This window comes from Catharus ustulatus, chromosome 1 (assembly GCF_009819885.2).
Source record: "Catharus ustulatus isolate bCatUst1 chromosome 1, bCatUst1.pri.v2, whole genome shotgun sequence".
Taxonomy (NCBI): domain Eukaryota; kingdom Metazoa; phylum Chordata; class Aves; order Passeriformes; family Turdidae; genus Catharus; species Catharus ustulatus.
In genome coordinates, this window is record NC_046221.1 from 33307819 (window position 1) to 33332027 (window position 24209).

The following is a 24209-nucleotide window of genomic DNA, read 5'->3' on the forward strand; positions in this document are numbered from 1 at the left end:
GCATAATTGCGCCCATTGGTCACGCCCCCAAAGGAGGCGTGTTCTTCAGGGCAAGCCACGCCCCCGAGGGGCCGCGCCCCCGAGGCTGCGGCGCACGCGCCCCTCCACGCGACCCCGCCGAGCGCCTCCCCGCTCTTTGTTTACCCGCGTGGGGCCGCGCGCCGGTGGATGGCGTCAGCGCGCCCGACCCCGCCCTCAGCCCGCGTCTGCCGCGGCGACACCGGCGCTCCGGCAGCGTCCCCCCGGTGTCTCTCCGGTGTCCCCGCCCCGCCGCCCCGTGCCGAGCGCCGGCACGCTCTGTTCGCCGCCCGGCAGCCGGCGAGCGCATGTTCCCAGGCGGGGTCGGCGCGCCGGCGGTGAGCGCGGGCGAGCATGGCAGCGCCCGGGTCGGAGAAGAGCAGCAAGAAGAAGACGGAGAAGAAGCTCGCCGCCCGCGAGGAGGCGAAGCTGCTCGCTTCCTTCATGGGCGTCATGAACGCCATGCGCAAGCAGGTACGGGAGGCGCTGGCCGGGCCGCAGCCCGCGGTGTCCGTGCTGTCCCGAGGGCAGGTCCCGCGGGTTTCCCGTCTCTTGGGCCCGGCCGCGGGGAAAAGCCCAGCGGAGCCGGCACCGCCGGGGCCTCGGGGCCTCCGGAGCGGCGCAGCGGGAGTGGCGAGCTCCGATTCCATTTGTGCCGGCTCCTGGTGGGTGCTGGGGGCAGAAGGCGCCGTGGATCTGTTTTTCCTTGTCTGATAACGCCTTGAGTGTGGCAGGGCAGGAGCGGGACTGTGATTGATGGATGGCCCAGTGTCTCCAGTTAGCCCTTTTCCAGCCGAAACACTGAGGGCAGTGTAAAGGAGCTGATGCTGGATTTTTGACCAGAAGCTCTTCTCTGAACAAATTGACTGTGTACCCTGTGAACAGTGAAACTGCAGAGGGAGGAGAGGGACAAGTAGAACCATTATTTGGTTTCACAGGTAGCATTTTCGTCTTGAATACCTCTGGCCATCACACTAGGAAGCCAGTGGCAGTGTAGCAGTTTAGTGGCTTCATCCCGCCTCAAATTGTGAACTTTTGGCATGCTCAGCTTCCATAGTCAATAGTTTAATGAGTATTAAAAGTGACTCCTCTGTTTACCAATAGAGCAAGATTGCAATCATACAAGTGCATTTCAGTTGAGCTGTCCAAACTGACATAAATTCTCAATTTAATTTTTTTTTAACATTGAAGTAATGGTACAAAGGCAGAAGGATCATATGTACTCCTTGTATATGAAGATATCTTTCTTCTCAGCAGATCTAGATTGATCATGGAACTTTGGTTTGTTTAAAAACTGATGTGCAGCCAGAGTTAAAGCTGACTTCAAAGCTACACTTACAGCACTATGTAGTTTCTTCTAGGGTTTAGTTTCTTGTCCTCCAGTGTTAGTCTTGCCAGAGGCTCAGTCCAGCTTTTAATGCTGTCTGCATCAGCAGTCTGGATCCTGACTTCACAAGTATTGGTGTTGGATCTGCTTTTCTCTAGCACTTCAGCCCTGTTCTTCTCTCAGTAAGACAGTCAGTTTTGTTGTCTGCATAAACCATTTCATGCAACTAAGCTCTTATGTATGAAAAGCTAAACTTTGTTTTCAATTACTAGTAGTGTGAAGACATAAAGCCTGTAATCTTTTTTTTGTATTTTAGGCTGTGTTTCTGATCTAAAAGTGTAAAGGTATTCCAAGGTGTGGCTGAATTCATAACTTGGTTCCTCAGTTCCTCATACCTCTGCCATTGTTTAAAAGGGAATGCCAGATGCTATTATGATTTGAAAGTAGATAAAGGAAATATTGTCCTCCTGTGCAATCCCCAGCACAGAAATTCAGTGCTTCACCACGTCCCTGCTCCAGTGTGTGGTATACCACATTGTTCTGTTTAAGTGCCTCATCTTGCAGGATAGTGGATTGCCGGCTCTCGTGTAGTCATGAGCCACTCCAAAGGAGTGGGAGGATCAGGATTAAGTGCTGTGAAGTTTGTGTGTACTTCTCATCCAAATTCCAGAACCTGTTGTGCCCAGGGAGGTGCAGCTCTGAGTTTTGCCTGCAAACTTCTCATCTGACCTCTTGTGTTTTGATAAGAACTATGCTGTAGTTACAAAATCCGAATATGAGTTAAAATTTCCTGTGATGGAAATGTCAAGGCGCACATGCAGCTCTAGATATTTAGCTCATTAGTTTAATCCTGTAGGAATCTGGGCCAATGGGAACTTGCAGCTCATTTTAAGGAGGCTACTTTTTGTGTGAGCTGGGATGAAGAGGAATCCTCCATGATTATGGGAGATGGACATAGCTGCATTCAGTACAGGTGACATGTTGAGGCCAAGTGTGTTTAGTGCTTGGAGAACTTGTTGCTAGTCTCCAGCATTGATGACCCACATCTTTGTGGGTTTTCCCAGAGCTACTGGACTGCCTGTGCATAAATCATTTGTTACAACATTGCAGCTCAGTGGAGACCAGCCAAGAATGAAGTCATTGGCGATGAAGCTGGCATAGAGCTGCAAGGTGTTGCTGAACCTGTTATTTGGAAGGTGAAGTGCCCTGCAGAAGCTGACGCTCGGGTGTGTCCCTTGGTTAACACCAGTCACCTGTTGCATCATGGAGGTGACCCAGTGACAGCAGTGTGGCCTTCTGGAGAGAAGTGCAGAAATCCTCAGAAGAGCATTAGTTGGAATGGAGCTGTCACACCCAGAAACATCCCAGTTAAAACATCCAAGTTAAAATGATGGGCTGTTTTGGTTGGCAAATGCACCCAGAGGGGCCTTAGGACATCTGAGGTGTTTCAGATGCTGAGCTGAGGCACTCAGAGTGTCTTAGAAATGCAGTGTGGAGCTCAAGCAACAGCTGCAAAGCTTGGCCATAAGATTTTATGGTATCTTGCACCGCTACTTTCCAATGCTTTATTAGAAACTTCAGCTTTTAAAGGATTTCCTCTGAAACTGTTTCAGAATGGTCTCTTTTTTGTTGTTGTTGTTGTTTCAATCCTAAATGGTTTAAAACTACAAAGGAAGCTATATGTCACCCCCATCTAACTTCCATTTAGATAACATTTTTTTAAAGTATTATTTATATTTTGTCTAGTATGTGCTTTTGGGTGTCCTGTAAAAAAATAAAAACAGGCATGTTCGAAGGAATTGTAAATTTGGATTATCAGCCTTAGATAATATTGTTTCCATGTGGAAAACACTGTTGCAGTTCTAAGTATAAATTTCCCACAGTAGAAATGTTTTTTTCTGAGGCTGGCCTTGGGACGGGTGTACATAGATGTTTTTGAAAGCAGTTCCCTGAACTTAAAGTAATAGTCCAAAATTATTTTCTATTTTTTGAGGAAGCAGTGATGCTCAGTCTTTCTTTCTTAATAGATAGTTATAATTAACTATAGTATGATAGGCATTTATTTCACTCAATATGTTCTTAGAAGAAATAGCATTTCAGAATCTATTCAAATTATGTTTTTACCCTAATCCCTCCTAACAGGTTTTATAAATTCTGTTGCTTTCCCTTCTCCTTCTATGACTCCTATGACAGTTCACAAGTAGGGGAGAAACTAGCTGCCTACATATAAACAGCAAACAAATGAGAAATAAGTTGTTTTATTTGGAAGCTAGTTGCTCTTCAGGTATGACCAGTCAAAACCTTCCACAGAAGTGGTATTTTTTGATACGTTTTCTCTAAAAAGTTCCATTGATTGCTTTAAACTCATTCATCACTTTGGCTCCAGTTGGGAAATAGGATGGCAGTCTTCAGATATGAGGTTCCTGTGATTTTTTTTTTTTAGATCAGCAGCAGAGTAGAGGAGAACCAGACAGATGAAAGCAGTGCAGTATAAATGCAGCCCCTGCTAGATGCTGCAGAGCCTGCATTATTGTAGGCTGATGTAAAAGCTACAGGAAATACTTTAATCAGAGTTCCTGTTATTTGTGACCATCCTGTACAAATTCATGGGTAAACTGATGTTTGCTAGTTCTCCAGGCTTCTGAACTTTGACTTTCAGAAAATCATTTTATCGCATAATGGTCTTGAGTTGTGCATGTTACAAAAAGCAATGAATTTCCATAAGTGTTTTTTTTTAAAGAAATATGGTTGAAATATTTTCAAAGGTGCTGATTTTTGTCTTTTTTCCCCTTCTGATTTAGAAAACTCTTTGTGATGTCATTCTTATGGTTCAAGAAAGAAAGATTCCAGCTCACCGTGTTGTGCTCGCTTCAGCCAGTCATTTTTTTAACTTGATGTTTACTAGTAAGTCTTTTGAATATCGATTAATTTTAAACTTCCATTATGATATCCTGTTATATTTGTGTCTGTCAACCTGTTTATCTTATGAAAGAGATTAATTTGAGGGATCAGGGTAAGGTGAAGATTTCTTGTTTTGTGTCCTTCTTCCATTCATCTCTTTTCACCCCTCCCCTCATTTTTCCTTTAATTCTCTTTCAATCAAGTCAAGTGTTACTTCATATATAAGCTCTCTTAATAACTGAGGCGTATGCACTGTGTTAGAGTTTATTTCTCTTCCTTAACCTGACAATTGGGATTTTTTTTCCCCATTACAAAATCTGTCTGCATATAAGTTGTGCTTTCAGAGGTTAGAAACATGGTTTAGTAGCTGGAGTGGATGATCTTAGAGATCTTTTCCAACCTTAATGTAATTACCTTAATTCTGTGGTTCTGTAATTCTTTCATTTATGCTCTCTTTAAAAATTCAGTTACATAGTATCTTCTCTTTTGTATACCTTACCCATGAACTGTAAAATTACTGTAAAATCAAAGTTGATTGGAAGTAAAATAACCATTCATTCCAGTGGCCAGTGGTAACCATCTGTGGGCAAACCTAGAGCTGTATCTGGATGTGGGGAGCTCAGAGCTGTCTCCATTGTTATCAGCTTGAATGTGGAAATGGCTTTTGGCAGTGGTAATGCTAATATGGCAGTCTGGCTGCAGTCAACAACATCTAGGACTTTTTCTACTTAACCCAGTTTATCATAATTAAGATAACTGGTGTGAGTACGTCCTTGTATTATCTTGTTTGTTCGACTGCCTCCTTTCCTGACTTGCATTAGCAATCCTGGGAAAACAGCAATCAACTCTGAGCAGTTTTTAGCAGGTTACCATTTTGTATAATTGCTTTATTTTCTACTGTTTGCAAAACATACAATAACTAGAGTGACTTCTTGATTAAAAATTTTAATCTGTTTGCAGCAAATATGATCGAATCAAAGTCCTTTGAAGTGGAGCTAAAAGATGCAGAGCCTGACATTATTGAACAGCTCGTGGAGTTTGCTTATACTGCAAGGTAGTTTTGTTATTTAAAGCTCACACTTTTCTATGAAACCTGCCAATTTTAAATTATAAAAGCTTAAAATAATGCTTTTGTGATTCATCAGTTTTGTTACTGTTAAAATTCTTTCCTTTGTCTACAGTCTGATGTGACTAGACCTTCTATCCTTCTTCCCTCTTCCTTTTTATTTAACCAGTAGGAAGCCCAACAGACTAAAGAGAAGGGTATTTGTCTCCAGAAAGCAATTCAAAGCACTTCAGGCTCCGAATGATGTTTCCCAGGGTTCTGTAATTCAGGTCCTTATTGAGGTCAGCAGGGTCTCCCTTTGTGGCCATAGTAGATAGGTCACAGAGACATTTCCAGGAGTTACACCTTCGTCTCAAAACAGAGAGGGTGGATAACTCTTCTGTGAACAGTGTTTCCCCCCTATCTCAGCTTGTCCATGTATCTGGGGGTTTTTATGTTTTGTTTTTTTTCTCTTCCAACCCCTCCCCCCCAACAGAGCTCTTGCAGATGGCTACGATTGTAAACAATACTTAATCAGCTTTAATCAGACCTGTGGATGGCAGGCCTTTCATCTAATGGGGTTAACTCTCATTAGGGAGGCTTTCTCCTTTCTTTTGAGAGAAATCTTCTTGTATAGTCCATCAGTGGTAAGAGACAGTCTGTGTCAACAGCCCAACCTAGCCACATGGTTGCCTGCCCTGATACCCAAGCCCTAGACTGTGGCTTCAATAACTCCTCTTGAAGCACTGCTCAGCTGGTTGTTCTGCTTATGCACTCTGGGCAAATCAGCCAGACCAGTCCTGACAGAGTTTTTGCTGCTATCTGTTTGGGAGTTGAAAATAATAATTAAAAAAGGTTCTGGGTTTGTTTGGTTTTTTTCCCTTTCATGGAAGTGGTTAATCACACAACTCATAGCAATAGTATAGGACTGCAGAGGACCTGTGTTGAAAGCTTATTCTTCAGATGCCAGGACTGGTTATTTTTTGCCCTGCCTGGGTAAAACAGAACAAACAAAAGCAGCTTGGAAACATGAAAGATGTGTTCTTAGACTGTACATGAAAGGGTAAATAGGAGGGAAATAATTTTGCTATTTATGTGAATTTGTGGTCGTTGCTTTTTTTTATTGCTGCAACTTAGGTCATTTCAGTGATGCTAATTTTATACCTTCTGTTTTGCAGAATCTCAGTTAACAGCAATAATGTCCAGTCTTTACTAGATGCAGCAAACCAGTATCAGATTGAACCTGTGAAAAAAATGTGTGTGGACTTTTTAAAAGAACAAGTTGATGCTTCCAATTGTCTTGGTAAGACAAATAGACTTAAAGTTACTTTTTATTTTTTAACTTTGCTGTATGGTCTATCTGTGGATAGACAGTAACATTTGGCTAAATCCAGACATGTAAAAATAATTTTTCTCTGAATCTGAACTGTTTCCTCCTACTGTAGGGTCTGCTGACCGTACAAGGTCTCATCCAGCTTGGCAGGACACTGGGGCTTCTTGTGTGTTAGAGAACTGCATGTGTTTAATGAGGTGGAGCTTTCAGTTGTACTTGCAGACAGAATTTAACGTATTCGTAACTTTTACAAAACTAGCATATCTTTTACAAGTATAAACAGAATAAGTTTAGGCTACTTTTGGTTTTACTTTTAATTTAGTCTGAAAACAATGAAAGTTATCTGGGTAGGTTTGATATCATGTTCTGTAGCTCTAATGTGAGCTCGGTGCTACAGAAAAGACAAACAACAAGTAGAAATAAATACACTTTCATGCTTAAGTTTTGGTGCACTTTATATAACAGATTTAAGATAAACTTTTTTTAGTGTTTTTTATTGACACTGTTAGGTAATTCTCCTAGTACTATCTCAGTCATATTACAGATATTCATAGCAGCAGTAGAAATGTTTTGCAGAGTATATCTGAATTGCAGTGACTCAACTGACACTTCAGTGCAGTACAGCTGCAGCTCTGAAATAACTGCTGGAAGAAAGGCATTACCTAAGGAAAATGCCACTTAGGCTTGCTTTGAGGCATATTTCTGCCCTGTGGCTTCTGTTAGGTGGAAAATTAATTATGATCTCTAACACTTGCATACTTTGTTGCTAATTTATTGTAAAAGATTAAAACAATTTTTCCTTAAGGCACTGTTTTTAAATTGAAACACGTTTTGTACTTATAAGCAAGTACACACAGTTCATTTAAAAAAAAATATTTGAAAGAAACCATGGCTTAATTAGAATCTTGAAATTTTGTTATAGATGTGGAGTTTCTTTCTGGTTTGCATTTTACTACTCTGAGCAGCTTAGACTAATTGCAACCCATATCCCATATGTTAGTGTGTTGCTCCTACCTCACTTGCCATTTCCTCTGTGACAAGGAAGACTGTGGCATGATGAGAAGTTGCTGCTGAAAAACTCTGTGCTTACACGGTTTTTAATGCCAAAGTGGTGCTTCTCAGCTGTTATTGCTGTTTATACCTTTATGCCAACCTTCTGTCCTTCCAGCAACATCAATTTGACCAAATTTGTGTTGGTGTGCAGCTGGCTGTACTACATGGCTAGAAAGGTCCCAGTTCACCTTGACTCTTGAAGGAAACTGGGCTTGGTTGGTGACTGATGCTGCATGAGCAGGACAGGAGAGGTTGTAAAATGTGGATCCAGTTTCTCAAGCTGTTCTGGTTAGACGTGGCTAGTGTGGCTTGGCTCAGACTTAGTTAAGGTACTGTTGTCTGCTTTGTAATTGGGAAGGAAAGAGTGAGGAAAAAGTGCTGGGGAGACAGTTAATACAGCAAGTGTTGCAGGTCTGACTCTCCAGTTAGTTCAGTAGGGATAGGGATCAGGAGCTTGTCCCCATCTCAGTTTGCCTTGAATTGCAGATGTGTTTTAATGGGGGAAAAAAAAGGCATGGTAATAAATATTAAACTGGAACTGTAAGTATTACTGAAGTTACAGTAATTGTATTCTATTTTAATATATTAAAGGTAATTTCAGTTCAAATTTAGAAGAGTTTTTTTCTTAATTTTCCTTCATAGGCATAAGTGTACTAGCAGAATGCCTAGACTGCCCAGAACTGAAAGCCACTGCAGATGACTTCATCCATCAGCATTTCACTGAGGTTTACAAGACAGATGAGTTTCTTCAGCTTGATGTTAAGCGTGTGACACATCTCCTGAACCAAGATACACTGACAGTGAGGGCAGAAGACCAGGTGAGATCCCTATTTCATAGCACCTAAAAGCACTGAACTTAACTATCTTTTTTAATCAAGAAATGACTTCAGGTATACAAGTATCTCACTTCTGATGTTCCTAGAGGATATGAGGCACATAGTGCTTGTAAATTGTGGAATAAAAGGTACATCCTAACTTGATCAAAACCAAATATTAAGAAATATCCACGTTTTAAATGTGTTTTTTAGATGTGTTGTTTCAGCAAAGTTGGAAGAAAGAAGTCACAGAGGGAATAAGCAGAACAGTTTCCTTTGTCAAGATAACTATAGGGCTTCTGATTCAGTAGTATGTGAGCTAAATTGTTTGTACTGGTTGCTTCTAGATTGGGATTTATGTGCTTCTGGTGAAAGTGGAACTTCAAAGTGGTGAGCAAACTGCACCTTAATGGATGCACATTTCTACCTGAGTATGGCCTAGTCCATTCCAGAGAGGAGTTTTCTGATGGAAATGTACATACACAAGTTTGGGGAACTGGGAGACTTGGAAGTAAGATGAGTAAAACACTGAATGCTACATGCATTGGCAGTGGTGGATTGCTGGAAGACCCTTACTTAGGGACTGGACATAAAAAAGTTTAGGTGGCTGAAAGAAGCCTGGAGTTCACTCAATTTCATTTGCAACCTGTGGTAGAAATTACATTCACAGCTGTCCCATTTGCAATGCTTGATTCTGCTCTTAGAGCACAGCACTGAATGATTATTCACCAGCTTGTTCTTCCTTCTGCAGGAAAATAGGAAGCACATAGGTGTCTACACTACAGCCCAGACAGGTGTTTGTAGGCTGTTTTTAGCAGTTGAGTGGTACTTGTAGCTTCTTAGTCAAAGCTGTTGAAAACAAACTGAAGTTTTGCCTTTGTAGCTCTGCTGTTCTGGTGCTTGAATTAGGTAATTTAAGTTTGTGTGGGTGTGGCGTCATGAGTTGACTCATACTTTGAAGTGCAACTCAGGGATGTTGTAGCTGAGATGGTAATGTGTATCCTCTTGGAAACTGATGTTCTGCTGACTGCCGTTGACATTGACCTCCAACAGGCAGAAGAATTGGTTTGAAGCATTAAGGTTTAGTTATTTATCCTTCTGTATGGTGATGTAACTTAAGAATTAGTAAGAGCGGGGCGATAATATCAGGGGGTTGAATATGGTAGTTGGTTTGTTACAGGTATAAATATAAGTTCACAGTTCAACATTCTTGCTGGGTGCTGGGAAAAGTTCAGATCATGGAGTAACATTCTCAGAGCTGGAAGTTTACATTCTTCAGGTTCTGTTGGTAAGGTAGGATGGTGTGCTTTAACCTGGCAGCAGTGGTAGAAATGTTATGTATTCAGCATGGCATCAGTACAATTCCTTCAGGAAACTGGTGGTGGGCAGTAGGAAACTACTGAAGTTTGGCAGTCGTTCTGCAGGAATCTTGTATCTCAGGAGTATTGCTAGAAAGTTGACATTATACTCTAACTTTTGTTTTGGTGTGGAGCATAGTTACATTTAGGAAAAAGAAAAAGCATTAAGTACAGTCTGTCCTATACAGTGTTCATGTTCAAGTAATTCTGTTGAATTTCCTTAGCTGATGGAATTGAACTTTTAATTAATTGTTTTGTTTGTTCTCCCACATTCCCCAGTAACTTTGCAGAGTTACAGCTGGGGTGGTCTAGTAGTCGTGAATAATTCTTCCATGAAGTGTCTTTCCATGTTACATCTCAGTCACTCAGCACCAGTCACTATGACCAGTTTCAGCTACAGGTGTAGGCACTGGCTGTCCTGTTGCTTACAGTGAGGTTGTCCTGCCACTTCAGAGTCAGTGCTACTGGATAAGTTTGCTGTGTCTGAGGGTAGTGTGAAGTATCAGAATATACATGTAATCCTGGATATTTTTTTTTATTTCTTCCTGACCCAGCAGACAATTATAAATAGAGCAGATTTCTTGATTATCTTCCCTGTTCTACCTTCCCTGACTCCTAAGAAAACCCATTATCTTTTCCTGCGAGGAGTAGAACAAGAGGAGACACTCTGATATATTTACAGTACTTTGCAGTTAAAAGCTTTGATTTAAATGGTCCCCTAAGACACAACAATGGCAATGTATTTGGATACCCAACATGATGATTTGGTAAGAGAACCAGTTTATCACCTCAGGAGACTGTATCAAGTGGAAGTTATTTCATTTCTGTGAAAGCATTACTGATGTTTTGGCACAGAACTTGAAGAATATTAGATTTAACTTGGTACAGGAGTTAGCCACATAAATGTGAATTGCAGATTTGTGTTTCCATTTGGAGGGAAAAAAGTTAAACAGCAGAAGTAGTAGGCTTTCAAAGTTTGTAGATGAGATTGATTCAGTGGTTGTGCATTTGTTTACTTGTTTGAGCATTGTGGTTTTTTGGGTTTGGTTGACTTTAGTTGTAGGGGGATTTTTAGAAGTTTGTTTTTTAAAGATGGCAATGGGATCCCCACATATGGTTAAAATGGTTACAAATGTTAGTATAGGTTAACCTCCAGCAGGCATTAGAATCAATTCATAGCATTAAGGTTCTCTTACTTGTCTTGCTGTGTGGTGATGTACCTAATCGCTTTCTCTCCTTGTCTCTTGTTTAAGGTTTATGATGCAGCAGTCAGATGGCTGAAGTATGATGAGCCAAATCGCCAGCCCTACATGGTTGATATTCTTGCTAAAGTCCGATTTCCTCTAATATCAAAGAACTTCTTAAGTAAAACAGTTCAGGCTGAACCACTTATTCAGGATAACCCAGAATGCCTTAAAATGGTGATCAGTAAGTTGACCTCTAGCTGAAATCTTTATGATGTTCTGTATAATTTAAAAAATACTTTGAAAATTTTTGAAGTTTGTTTGCTTTAAAATGCTCTAACATTTTCACGTTAAATCCATCTGTGTTCCCTCTAGGATACTGTGTTTAGTTGAAGTTGGATTAGCAGATTATTATGTAAATAAAATTCATTCTATATAACAGTGTGACTTTCATTTGTTTTCTCCTAGCAAATGGCATGAACTCCATGAGAAGTAATGGAATGGAGATTTTGTCAATGACTCATTAGGGTAACCAAAAGTTAGTCTACCTTTGTGACAGGCTCATAACTTCAGTATTGTTCATGTTAATATGTGCATTAATAAAAGAAATATGTCAACATTTTGAATATTTTAAAGCTTTCCTAAGCAAATTAGAATTTTAGGTTTATGTTTTACTGATTTTATCTAGTATATACAGATGATTTATCCTGCATTTGCATTCCCAGGACGCAAATAAAATAGGAAACAAGCTTCCCTTTTGTTTTTAGACACCATTTGTAAAATTTTAGCATGTAAGAAAGAAAAGCAATTTCAGTAGCAGTTAACTAGTTGGCTTCAATTTAGCATAGTTCTAAAAGTTAGTACACAACTGTTTTCCTTCAGACTCAATGAGCAGGATTCAAATTAACCTATATGTTGGTAAGTATTTGCTGACCTTTGATATCACAGACATACTTCTTGTGTGACACCAAGTTGGATGCATTGTAAGGATTATTGTAAGGAAATAAGGATTTTTGTCTGGTTTTAGTGACTAGTAATGTCATTGATATTTTTGCACTCTTTGGAATACTTTCTTTTGGACTTGCTTCCTTTTGACTGTTCCCATGCAACAATCTTCATTGCTTATTAATACTGGATAAATGAGCTGATTAATCTATTAGTACATAACATGATTCTGTATTTGCCCTGTTTTCACATGGAGCAGCCAGTTTGGAATAGGGTGTAAATCTGGATGTATGCTCCCACCCTCACATGCTGCTGTGCATTCTTCCATTTTGGATCAAAGCCTTATAGGTGTAATGTAGAAACTTGTTTTTTCTCTTTTCCCTCCCTTTCATCTCTCCCCCATCCCTGCCTCTGAAATACCCCTATCCATGTATGCTACCCTGGGTCTGCAACAGTTGTTGTCTTCCTTGCAGGTGGGATGCGATACCACCTCCTTTCCCCGGAAGACCGAGAAGAGTTAGTGGAAGGTACCCGGCCAAGAAGAAAAAAACATGATTATCGCATTGCTTTGTTTGGAGGCTCTCAGCCCCAGTCCTGCAGATATTTTAATCCCAAGGTAATCGTTACCTCAGAATGCATTAAGATTCACTGTTTGTAATCCTACCTGTTTTCTTTGCTGATACTAAGACATAATGATCTACTAAATGGTATTAGGAAGGAAGTATTCCCTCCCTCCCGGGTATGCAGTTGGAAGAATATGGTTAATTAAGTATTTTTAAGTCTGTGTACCTAGATGTAATACTTCATTTTGAATGGAATGATTGTGTTTGTTTCTTAGCAATATTAGATGTGGAGAGCTGATCAATCCATCTGAGTTGAGCATTGATTGGTATGTGCATTCCACAGCTGCAAATAAACAAAAGGTTACTAAAACATTAGGCAATTGGTTAGGAATATATGAAAGTCTGTATGCATGTGCATGCTCCTGGGTGTTTAGAGATTAACTCAAAGCAGGTTTTTTTAGCGCATGTTAAGTTACTGGCTAGTATGTTAGTGTAGAACCAGTTTTTATAGGGCTTTTTTAGTGCTTTTATTATAAATATACAACCGCTTCTAAATCTCAATAGTTCACAGTTTGTTCTTGAGTATATAAGGAAAAGAATGGGGAGCCAAGTATTACGTAAGTGGAAAAGAGTGAGTTTCTACAACAAAAAGCTTAGAGATGGTCAACTTAGAGCAAGCAACTTCTGCCTGAAATTTGTTCCCATGTTTCTTGAATAAAATCAAGCCACAGGAATGGTGTATATTTCAGCTATGCAGACTAAAGGATCTAAAAACATCAACTGCATGCAAAAGGATTACCCATACCATGTTTTACTAGGCAAGCACATACAGTAATACAGAACAAATTTGCTGTGTAAACATTGGGGCTCTCTTAAGTTAGGAGATCCCATGCATGTAAAATTTTGTTGAAGAAATTCTGGTTCTAACTGAGCATATTAAATGCTTGTTAAAATTTCAAACAGTTTTGTGTGCTGTGTGAACTTCATAGTCAATGTGAGCCCTGACAAATCTAATTCTGAGTGAACGAGCCTTTGGGATGTGCTTTGAACTTTTCTTTCACATTCCTTTTGTAAGGTAAAATTCAAGCCCTCTTCTCTGAGTACCACCCAAGTCTGTGGGAGTAGAAAGCCCCAAACCTACCAGCTTTGCTGACTTAGCTTCAGTGACACTTAATATGTATTCCTATTGGGAGTTCAAAATTCTTTACTAATATCTGCCTTTTTCCTTTATACACATACTCAAGATAAGCAGCACTTCAACTGGGGGTGAAGAGGTGAGGGGTACAGAACAGATAATTCTCTCCCAAGGTCTAAGTTTGAGAAGCCTTTGATCCAGACATTCATAACTTTTCAAGCAGTTGCATGGTTTTGGCAAAGAAGTTTGTTTTGTAGACAAAAAGTAGTGTCTGTAAAACTCTACATAAAAGCATGGGATAAAAGAGCTTTACCTTTCATAGACTACTTGTCCGGGTATAACACCAAAAAATAACTGAATTTGGAAGAAATTTTGAAGAATTGCCTCTTAATCAAGACTTACGGCCCTGCATGTGGAATGAGGAAGAATGAGGCAGGGAAGGAGAATTTTAAAACTGGGTGATTAGAGATCTTTATTCTAACAAGCATGTGTTCCTTCTATGTTTTCCTAGTGCTTATATGCTTTCTTGGGTACTCTTAGCCAGCCTGTTATGTCTTGTTGAACAGCTTTTACCTACTTTCCAACTCTTAACCTATTTAAAGGTCCTCTTCTGGATGTTTTGCTTGAGTATTTGATTTTAATCTTTAAACTGTGACAATAGCTTATTAAATGCAGCAAACCAAGGATCCAGAACCCCTGCCAAATTGGCATTTAACTCACTTTAATTGGTCTCATCAAAAGATGATGGGAGGGCACAGAACAGAGAATTAAGCTTGTGTATGTATTTTTGCAAGGTTAGGACCTTGGGAAAAATTGCAATTTTGCTTGTCTGTTGAACTGATTTAATAGTGACCTAGTCCTTCACTTCTGATTTTAATTAAAATCAGAAATTTAATTAATTGTTACATGTCACATAAACAATGCAAAACAGAAGTTATATTTTTTCCTGAAAATATTTTCTTGGTTGCAATGTGAGTTTCCATAGCTGTTGTATGATAAAACCAGTACAAAAATGTTAGTTTTCACTGATTCCTTTGCACACAAAATTAGTTTCTAATGCTGATATTAATTTTCTTGTTGTCAGAAGGGTTCTTTAAATAAGACTGGATTGGATACTCTCTTTTATTTGTTGAGAATGTTAGTAGTATTATTTTAAGACTATATTTGCTACCTTTGTTGCACTGTAACTGGTATTGATGCATGTATTTCATCAAGAAAACAAAATGGTGCAACAGGACAGATACAAACAGGCATTAACACTTGTGGAGCAGTCTGGCACTAATTTGAGTAGACATACATGATTTCAGAATACTACTAGAAATCCTAGATGTTCTATTAACAGTTGTGGGAAGCGTTTTCTTGTTGAATTTTTCACAGAATATTAAAAAATTCCCTGGATTGGGAATAAAACACTTGTTGTTTTGTTTTATGAATTCTCAGTACAGAACTTATATATGACTGAGATTTTGTGTCAGCAAAATTTCTTTTGAAATTACTATCTCTAGTGGCCAGAAATGGTTGGAAGTTTCAAATTCTCAGCAGTGCAAAATTCAACAAAGGCAAAAAAAAACAACAGATGCCTGGCAATGCTATTTGTTGATGATTGAGGGAATCAGCATACCTTTTATGAGGAGACAGAGCTGTAGTCAGTAAGTTGTTAGTGGGGAAGTAATCCACAGTGGGCATCTCTGCTGGTTTTTATGACAAACTTGTAAGAGGAATCAACTTAAAATGAGGAAAAGTCTTAAATGGCAAAAGGTACTTTTTCATAGGGCCCATAATTGTGCGTGCCATTTTTGTCACAGGAGTCTTGGGGCTCTCAGGAGTTCAGGTGGTTTAAATAAGTGATTCAATAAATTGACGAAAGAGAAAATGGTATAGCTTTTGCCTCTGGTGTCCTGCATTGCAATTTGATGAAAACAGAGATCAGCAGGGAAAGAGTCACCATATACTATCTTGGTCTGTCTTTCCCTACCCAGTCCCCCAGAACTAAGACTTGCACTGGCCAGGGCTGTGTGGATCTTGACTGTGGTGTAAAGCAACACTTCTGCATAATTCCTAAATTTGTTAAATTAAAAAATTGAAATCAGTTCTGTGTGGTACAGACTAACATCGAAGAGCATTGCAAGAGGATGTCCTAAATTGCCTCCTGCTGAAAGAGGAGGATACTGCTGAGTATACTCAAGTTATGGCTTTTCATTTGATAAAGGTATGGATGAAATGGATACATGAATGGAAGCCATAAAAGTGGGTCAGGTCACAGCCCTTTATAACAGTCAAGGAAAACAACAGGATATGTTGTAAAATTGCCAGAACTTTGAGCTAGAAAGTATATTGATCTTACACAATGCACTGAGACATTTTCTTAAGATTTATGCAGCTATTTATTTTGCCATGCTGTAGTATGGCTTTCCTTTCTAGGATGCCCCAGGACCTGTTTCTCACCATAAAGGGCCACATGCAGCTGACAGCTCTTCTTGATATGGGGGATGCTACAAGAAAAGATTGTAAGATGTTCTGGACTATAACATGCTCTGCCTCTCTTTCTTTGAACCCCCATGTAGGAGTCGCTGTTCTTCCTCATTGACCAAGGTGTTTGAAGTATGTCCTTGCTAAGAAAATGTAATGATGTAACGTCTTGTGTGAACCATTACAGTGAAGGTCATTCAGCAGGTTGAGGTAGACCTTCTTGAGGTGGCACAGATAACAGTTAAGGTCCCATACTTTCCTGTTCAGTATAGGATTCAAGCTATGCTCATGGAATATTGTGAGATGCTATTACTCAAGAAGTGTTTCTTGTGCTGTACACTATCCTGGTCTGCCATCAGTTGTTGAGTTTGGTGTTTTTAAGGCTTTGGGCATTACTGCTCATATTTGATACTTGCTGATTTTGCCAATCTATGCAAAATCAGTTTCTAGGCATCATGACTGCCAGTATTTGTGATGGAGCATTACCCTATTTCTCATGCTATCGACTGTGGATAGCTATAGAACATTTGTGTTTTGTAAATTCTGTAAATAAGCTTCTAGTTGTCATGGTAATAAAGTATGTATCAGAGCTTTTTTACTGAGTTGCCTGTCAATTTGGATATTATCTTCTTTTTCCATTGTCTTTGTTTGGTGCATTCTGTATTTTATTATTTTTTAGAAAGAATCTGTTACTATATGTAAGATGTGTTTTTCCATTGCTATAAAAGAAAATGCAATCCTACTTTATTGATTACATGCATTGTTTCTAATGTGATAGCAGCAGGAGGTCAATTGTGTTGGAAAAAACATCAAAACTGTTTTTCAGGGAAGCTGTACTGGGTGCACACAGGGAATGAGGAAATAGAAATTCATAATGTCATGGTTCATTGCAGCTAACTATGTCTGTGTCTAAGAGAATTTTTCAAGCGTACGCCTGAGGAGTATTCTTCAATAAACAGTGTTCATGTTTGTTTTGAAAAGGAACTTAAAACTGACCATATCTAAATCTCTATGAAAAGCTCTGTTTGAAAAAAACACTCACAGTGCAGGTAAGTGTTATAATCTATTAGACATTACTTGTTCTTTGTAATGCAGGATTACAGCTGGACAGACATCCGATGTCCCTTTGAAAAGCGCAGGGATGCAGCTTGTGTCTTCTGGGACAACGTAGTTTATATTTTGGGTGGTTCCCAGCTCTTCCCTATAAAGCGAATGGACTGCTACAATGTGGTGAAGGATAGCTGGTATTCCAAGCTAGGACCTCCAACACCTCGAGATAGCCTTGCAGCCTGTGCTGCTGAGGGCAAAATTTATACATCTGGTGGTTCAGAAGTGGGTAAGACACTAAAAATCTTTAAAACAAACAAAAAAGCACAAAGAAAGATAGCTGGAAATTTTTCTGGTTTTTTGCATGATTTTGTTGACAAGAAACTGCACGTTGCCATGTTAGCCTAATGAGTTTATTTTCTCATATTTAGGATTTTATCCCCCTTTGCCCAGTCCAACAATCTATTCCTGATGTGTTTTGAAAATTGTTTCACTGATTGAAATTAATAATATTTATGTTAAATGGAGTAAAAAGTACATTGCAGCTCTTAGAGTTAAATAGTGACAAAACTGGATGGAGTTCTGAGCAACCTGATCTAGTGGAAGGTGTCCCTGTCTGTGGCAAGGGGTTAGAAATAGATGATTTTTAAGGTCCCTTCCAACCCAAACTATTCTATGATGGTGTGATTCAATGAAATATATTTTGGGAGTCCCACTCTTATCTCTCTTCTACAAATCCACAGAATTCAGTGTAGTTTAAAATTTTTGGGAATGTGTGACCAGAATAGCTGTATTTTGACAACAGCCTTCCTTTTATAAAGCATATGTTGGGCCTAATGAGGTGTTCTAACTTTTACAACTACGCTTTTGGTGGTGAAATTGTACTTGGTCCTGTAAAGGAATTTATCCAATTTTTCTGTCAAATGACAGAAGTTATCTTCTGCTGTTTTGTTGGTTTGCTTCCACAAATAGAGAAATTATACTTCCTTTGGATGTTATTATTCAGCATAGTAAAGAAAAAAAATACCATTGGGATTTTTTTCTCTCTCCAAAAAACCTAGAAGATGACATAGGCTGTGGTGTTACAGGAACAATTTTTTGTCTAAACATGATACATCATCAACCCAAAGGTTGAAATGTAGGCATGGTACACTCATAAAAATAGCTATGCTAATGAAGCTATGCTCTGGGGAATGAAAACAAATGGGAAAAATCCTAGAATGAGGATCCTTTTGAGGGCTGCACAGGGAGGTAAATAGAGGAGAGAATTGTCATGATCAGTGCTTAACATTGATAAGTCACTTAATGGAGGTTGCAACATTTAGGCTGTGTTATCTGGCCTCTAAAATATTTTAAGAGGTCTAATGTAACAGCAGAATAAGCAGTTCCCAGCTGCCACCTCGTGTGGTGAATGTGAAATAACACCTTTGCCATTACTTGAAATAGGCTTAACTAAGTCTAACATTGGGAAACTTGGAACACTACAACATCTCAAATCTTCACAGTTTCCCATATTTCAGTTCATGGGGAATAACAATAGAAACTTTTCATTCTACAGTACATTTTCTAATGCATAGTAAATAGTTAATACAACTATAGTTGAAATTTTAATGTAGCAGTTTTCTTGTGAATACACCCTCACATTACTGCACAGTTTCACTTTGTTTTCAATAAATATTAATCAAGACAGAATAGGAAAGGCAAAACATTAATAATAGAATTTATTTTACCTGTTACTTTTCTTCAGAATTCAGTGAATACTGAAAGTTTGGAAAGGTCTGTCTCTCCTGAATCTAGTGTTTTCTAATTTGAAGCAGGCAGTTATGCTGAAAGCATTAATCTGATAAAATGCTGCAGTTGTAAAGAAATCTAAAAACGGCATGTTTTTCCATCAATTGAAGAGGTTGGATTACTGTGCCAGTTCATTACAGTCAACATGGCTCATTTCCCCTTCTTGAATTGATGGGAGTCCTGTTCTATTTGCAATAACTAGCAGAGTTTGGAAACTGAACATACCAGATTCTTCCACTCTTGTTTCAGTGCAGAAGAAATACTTAACATTAATACTGAAAATGGAAGCTTCTGCCTGTTTAAAAAAAAAAAGACAGGTCAGGATTTTCCATGAATGGGAATTTACAACTTCAAAGCAATGTCTCTTTGCATCAAAGAAAACATCTGTTTATATCAAAGAAAAAAAATGTCCCACTCTATACAGTTTTTGGTGATACTGAGAATGGCAGGGTGGGAGTGAACAAATGACAAATGCATGCTTTATAGGAGTGTGTTTATAGAAGTCATTTTGGGTCTGGAAACAGCATCCTTTTGAAGGTTCAAATCTTCAGTTGGTAGTAAGTGCTGCTAGTGTGACATGCTTAAGTTTTAGAAGTAGAAAGCCAAGGTAAAACAGGCACAAGAAAAGACACCTTTAAATGTTCTAGGTGAACATATCTTTTGAAACAAAGGGAAGAAGGAAGTGGTTCTTTTCTGAGAAAGTTGTAATCAGCTTTCTCTACCTTGACTATGATTTGGTCACTTAACTGAGCAGGAGTTTTGAGCCCCCATCTATCTTCATTAGAAAAATTGTTTTTTATTTCAGTAATGGTTTTCTTGGCTTTTGAGGGAAAAGTACACAGACCCTGCACTTCCAGACAATAAGTATCTACCAGTCCTCAAGAAGAAAGTAAATTGGGCAGAGGTAGCTGGTTTGTGGTTGATAGTAATTCCAGGAGTATGTTATGACCTAAGCTATCAAATTCCAAAGGCAACAAGTATTGGGCAGCAAGTCACACTTCTTAGAGGAAAAAGACTCATGAACCTGTAGCGAGTTTACAAAGGTGGTTTCATCTTCACATCTGAAAGTTCAATATATTCCCAATTAGTAAGAGTAGCATAGCTGATGACAATGGCATGGGTTATTTATATACATCTCTATTTAGCATGTATTCCACTCCAAGAAAAAAAAATCTAATTTTTTTTTCTTGTTGTTTTTAAACACAAATAACAATTTTATAGACTTACATATTTTTGAACAAAAGAATGAAAATAATTACTAGTACGTGCTTTCTGAATAATCCCAAGTTTAAAGCTGGTTAGTTCTATTTTTGGAGGCGGGAAAGCAGCTTTGCCTTTTCCCCTAACAAACAAAGCATCAATTTGATAATTGCTGTTAGACTCTTCTGTTGAAAGACAACCACAAAGATTAATGCCACTTTGGTGGGTTTCTATTTTTTTTAAGGCAATTCTGCACTGTATTTATTTGAATGCTATGACACAAGAACAGAGAGCTGGCACACAAAGCCCAGCATGCTGACTCAGCGATGCAGCCATGGAATGGTAGAGGCGAATGGGCTCATTTACGTATGCGGAGGGAGTCTGGGAAACAATGTTTCCGGAAGAGTCCTGAATTCCTGTGAAGTTTACGATCCAGCCACAGAAACGTAAGTGTTGTTTTAAGTCAGGTTGGCTTTAGTCACTTGAGTCTTTGCTAGCTCTGTAAATGACTGAAGTATAGATGACTACAGGAAAAACTCTGGTAAGGAATTTTTCCTGAGTCAGCATTAAGAAGTCAGTTATTTCTAGTTCTGCTTGAAAGATGGTTTTTCTTGAGCAGCTTTCTTCCCTGTTTTATTTTCCTAATGATACGGTTATACTTATTTTCTGTGAACCACATGGTGATTTGTCCTTTTCTGTTTGATTTATTTTCCCCAGGTGGACTGAACTGTGTCCAATGATTGAAGCCAGAAAGAATCATGGGCTGGTGTTTGTAAAGGACAAAATATTTGCTGTGGGTGGACAAAATAGTTTAGGTACATGAATTCTATTAATTCTTTAGCTGGTCACACACAGTTTCATGGGGGTTTTTTTCTGTTCCGTAGTGAATTCATTCCACTCTGTTCAGCTGAAAAGCTTTGAGCAGCACCATCAAACATGTCCTATTGTTGTCACATGAGTGTTGCCTTCTTCCTTTCACATCCCCATTTCACTGTTACCTTATTTTTCAAATTCTTGTACTAATGACAGTCAAGTTCAGATATGTACTGCTACCGTACCCCAGTTCTAAAACAGCTAATATGGCAAAACCATCTGATAAATTTTTTGTTTGTTCATTTTTGGGGGAGGGGTTTAGTTACTCATGTGTTTTCAGAGATTTTAGCATTCTTTTGAGAGACAGGTAAAGGTGTAGCCTCTATTTTAGGAACTTCAGTCTAAAGACTGAAATCTAGTCTGGTATTGAAAAATGGTAAAAATGTGAGACCTTTTTTGACCACTCTAGCTTTGAAATACGATTTACTGTCATGGCAAGGTCAATTATGATCTGCCTGTCTCTTTGTCTTTCAAGCTAGAAGAATAATGCTTTATAAGAAGAATTGAATTCTAATTGCATGGAGTTTCTGAAATGCTTTTCAAAATGAAAAATTCTCATTTATGAGGTTTTTAATCGCTGTTTATGGGAAGTGGAATACTTGATTTCAGATGAATGCTATTTTAGAATATAGCTTGATTTTTAATTGGCTACTGGAACTCTTCCATTGTGATTGATTCCTTATTCAAAAATAATAGATACATTTATTGCACAAACATTTTATCAATCTGCCATCTTGCAAAATATAAATGTATTCACTGAATACTCGTCTTAGAAGTGTTTAAAATTGTTCTTACTGGAATAAAATGAGGAAGAGTTATGTCTGGGGTGAAAAACTCATCTGTTAATATAGAGAGATTTCTTGATCTCTCAGATCTAATAATTTAGTACTGGAAGTGAAAACTTACTTAAATAGGGAGAGCAGGATGTTTGTAGCTATTGTCAAGTGTAATTACTAGCACATTTCCTGAAGAAGCAAATCTTAGTCACAACTTCTAGTCTTCTCTAACAATTTTTGGTTCCTTTTGCCCTTTTCAAAAGGCCTCAGGCTTTTACACTTCAATGATTTTAGTATCATCATTATGAGAGACCTCCTCTGTCAGTAAATGGCTAGTTTTGGTAAAAGTATCCATGAGCCCTCTATAATGAAATGCCATTGCTATAGGGAATTTTTAGGTAATTCCTGAATTTTAGTCACTACCCCCAAATCCATCAGAAATTCAATATTGAAGGTTCTTCTGTTCTTGAAGTAGCATCTTGGAATCTCTAGAAAGGATCTAGTGGGAATTTGTTAGAATACATGTTACTTTCCATCTCTTTTTTCACTTTTCTCTGGTTTTGTATTTATACAAGGATAGGCTGCTAGTTTAGAAACTGGGGGGTATATTTCAGATTTGCTTTTTTAATTGTAGGGTTTTTGAAACCTTGAAAATAAAGACTGAAGTTTGCATGCTTTAGTGCAGTCCATAATAAGTGCAACATAATAAGCAGTTATCTATCTCGTTGCTTTGTAGGTGGCCTTGATAATGTAGAATATTACGATATCAAGATGAATGAATGGAAGATGGTGTCTCCAATGCCATGGAAAGGTGTAACAGTGAAGTGTGCTGCAGTGGGATCTATAGTCTATGTCCTGGCTGGTTTTCAGGGAGTTGGTCGCTTAGGGCACATTCTTGAATATAACACTGAAACAGACAAGTGGATAGCCAACTCCAAAGTCCGTGCTTTCCCAGTGACAAGTTGTTTAATCTGTGTTGTAGACACTTGTGGGGCAAATGAAGAAACTCTAGAGATCTGAAGACTGTAGGAGATGCCAAGGCATTCTTCAAGGACTTGGGAAAAGATGGTTATTGGTGCTTTGCTTCCATGTTTTACTGAACCATGTTAAATTTAGTAACAGGGAGAAAAATGAGATGCAGTCTTTCAATTTGTGTATACAGCATATTGTATGTTGTGGATTTTGTCATGCCCATTGTCTGTTTTAAAGAGATGGGGATGTGTTTTGAGAATCCACTTACCTAGGTTGATATCACATGGCATCTTCCTTTAAAAGGATTGTGAGCGTGGCCTTGTCAAACAAACACAGACCCAATCCCAATATTCAGAATGCCTCTAAAGCATTTGATGAGGAAAAAAAATTCTGGTTGAATGACATTTTACCAAGCAGTCACAGAGACACTTCCTTTAATGAAGGTGAGTAAATACAGCTTGGCTCATGAGAAGGAGGAAGAACAATTTTTTTTCCTTCACACCTACCTGCAGAAATCTTACTGGGATTAAATGAAGATATTTTCTCAGGAAAGGCGAAGGACTGCTGTCTAATAAAGTTTCCCAATGTTTCAACAGCTGTCTAAATCATGATAGCTGTCCTCCTCCAATGAGTTTCTTCCATCATTTGCATGACTGCTTATCAGTTTAAGGTGCAGAGGCCACACACAGAAATTAGAGAAACACTTTGGTGGTCTCTTTGGCATTTTATGGAACTTTCAAAGAAATAGTTTTTTGTTTTTGTTTTTTTTTTTTCAATTACACTGAGCTAGGGAATGGTGGGACAAGTTGACAAGAATTGTGCACTATAATTAGCAAGTTGGAAACTTGGAAAGAATTTTCAATCTATCTTCCCAGGCATCAGATTGTACATACTGTGGATGCCAAACCATTAGCAAACATGGGAACAGGAATGAGAAAAGCAAAGTCAATACGACAGATATATTGATTTTCTTCTTGGAAATTACTGTTTTTAAAATGGCATGAACCAAGTCATTAAAGATACTTTACAGAAGTCTTCAGAAGTCATGCATGATTATTCATCTCTGGTTTAGAAGCACAGAGTTCTGTAAATGCTTCCAGCCCACATGATGCTAAATTTCTTCACACAGCCTTGAAGTCCAGCTTCTCAAGCTCTGGGTGTCATCAACCTTTTGTGCCCCTTCCCAGTTCTGAAAAACTATACAAATTATATCACCTGCTCTCCTGCTAGTATTCATAGCTGCATCGTAGTTTTGTCACCTCTCTTCTAACTTGCTGATTTTTTCAGGTCTGTTTCTATGAGACTAGTGAGTTAACTTCAAAAGTTGGTGTTTGCCTACCTCTACCTCGCTGGTGCTGTGGATGTTTAGTCTGGTTTAGTTCTGAAGTTCCTCCAGCTTCTCCT

General features: G+C 38.8%; 1 protein-coding gene across 1 annotated transcript; it reads left to right on the forward strand.

Annotated features, from left to right (window-relative positions):
• The first annotated feature begins 273 nt into the window (after nt 1-273).
• KLHL7 (kelch like family member 7) lies at nt 274-23837 on the forward strand. Its single transcript, XM_033083542.2, has 11 exons — nt 274-492; nt 4147-4249; nt 5207-5300; nt 6470-6594; nt 8320-8495; nt 11104-11278; nt 12453-12595; nt 17242-17482; nt 20429-20630; nt 20902-20999; nt 22570-23837. Exons 1-11 carry the CDS (start codon nt 373-375, stop codon nt 22851-22853), a joined length of 1761 nt encoding a protein of 586 aa, XP_032939433.1. The 5' UTR covers nt 274-372; the 3' UTR covers nt 22854-23837.
• Nucleotides 23838-24209: the final 372 nt, after the last annotated feature.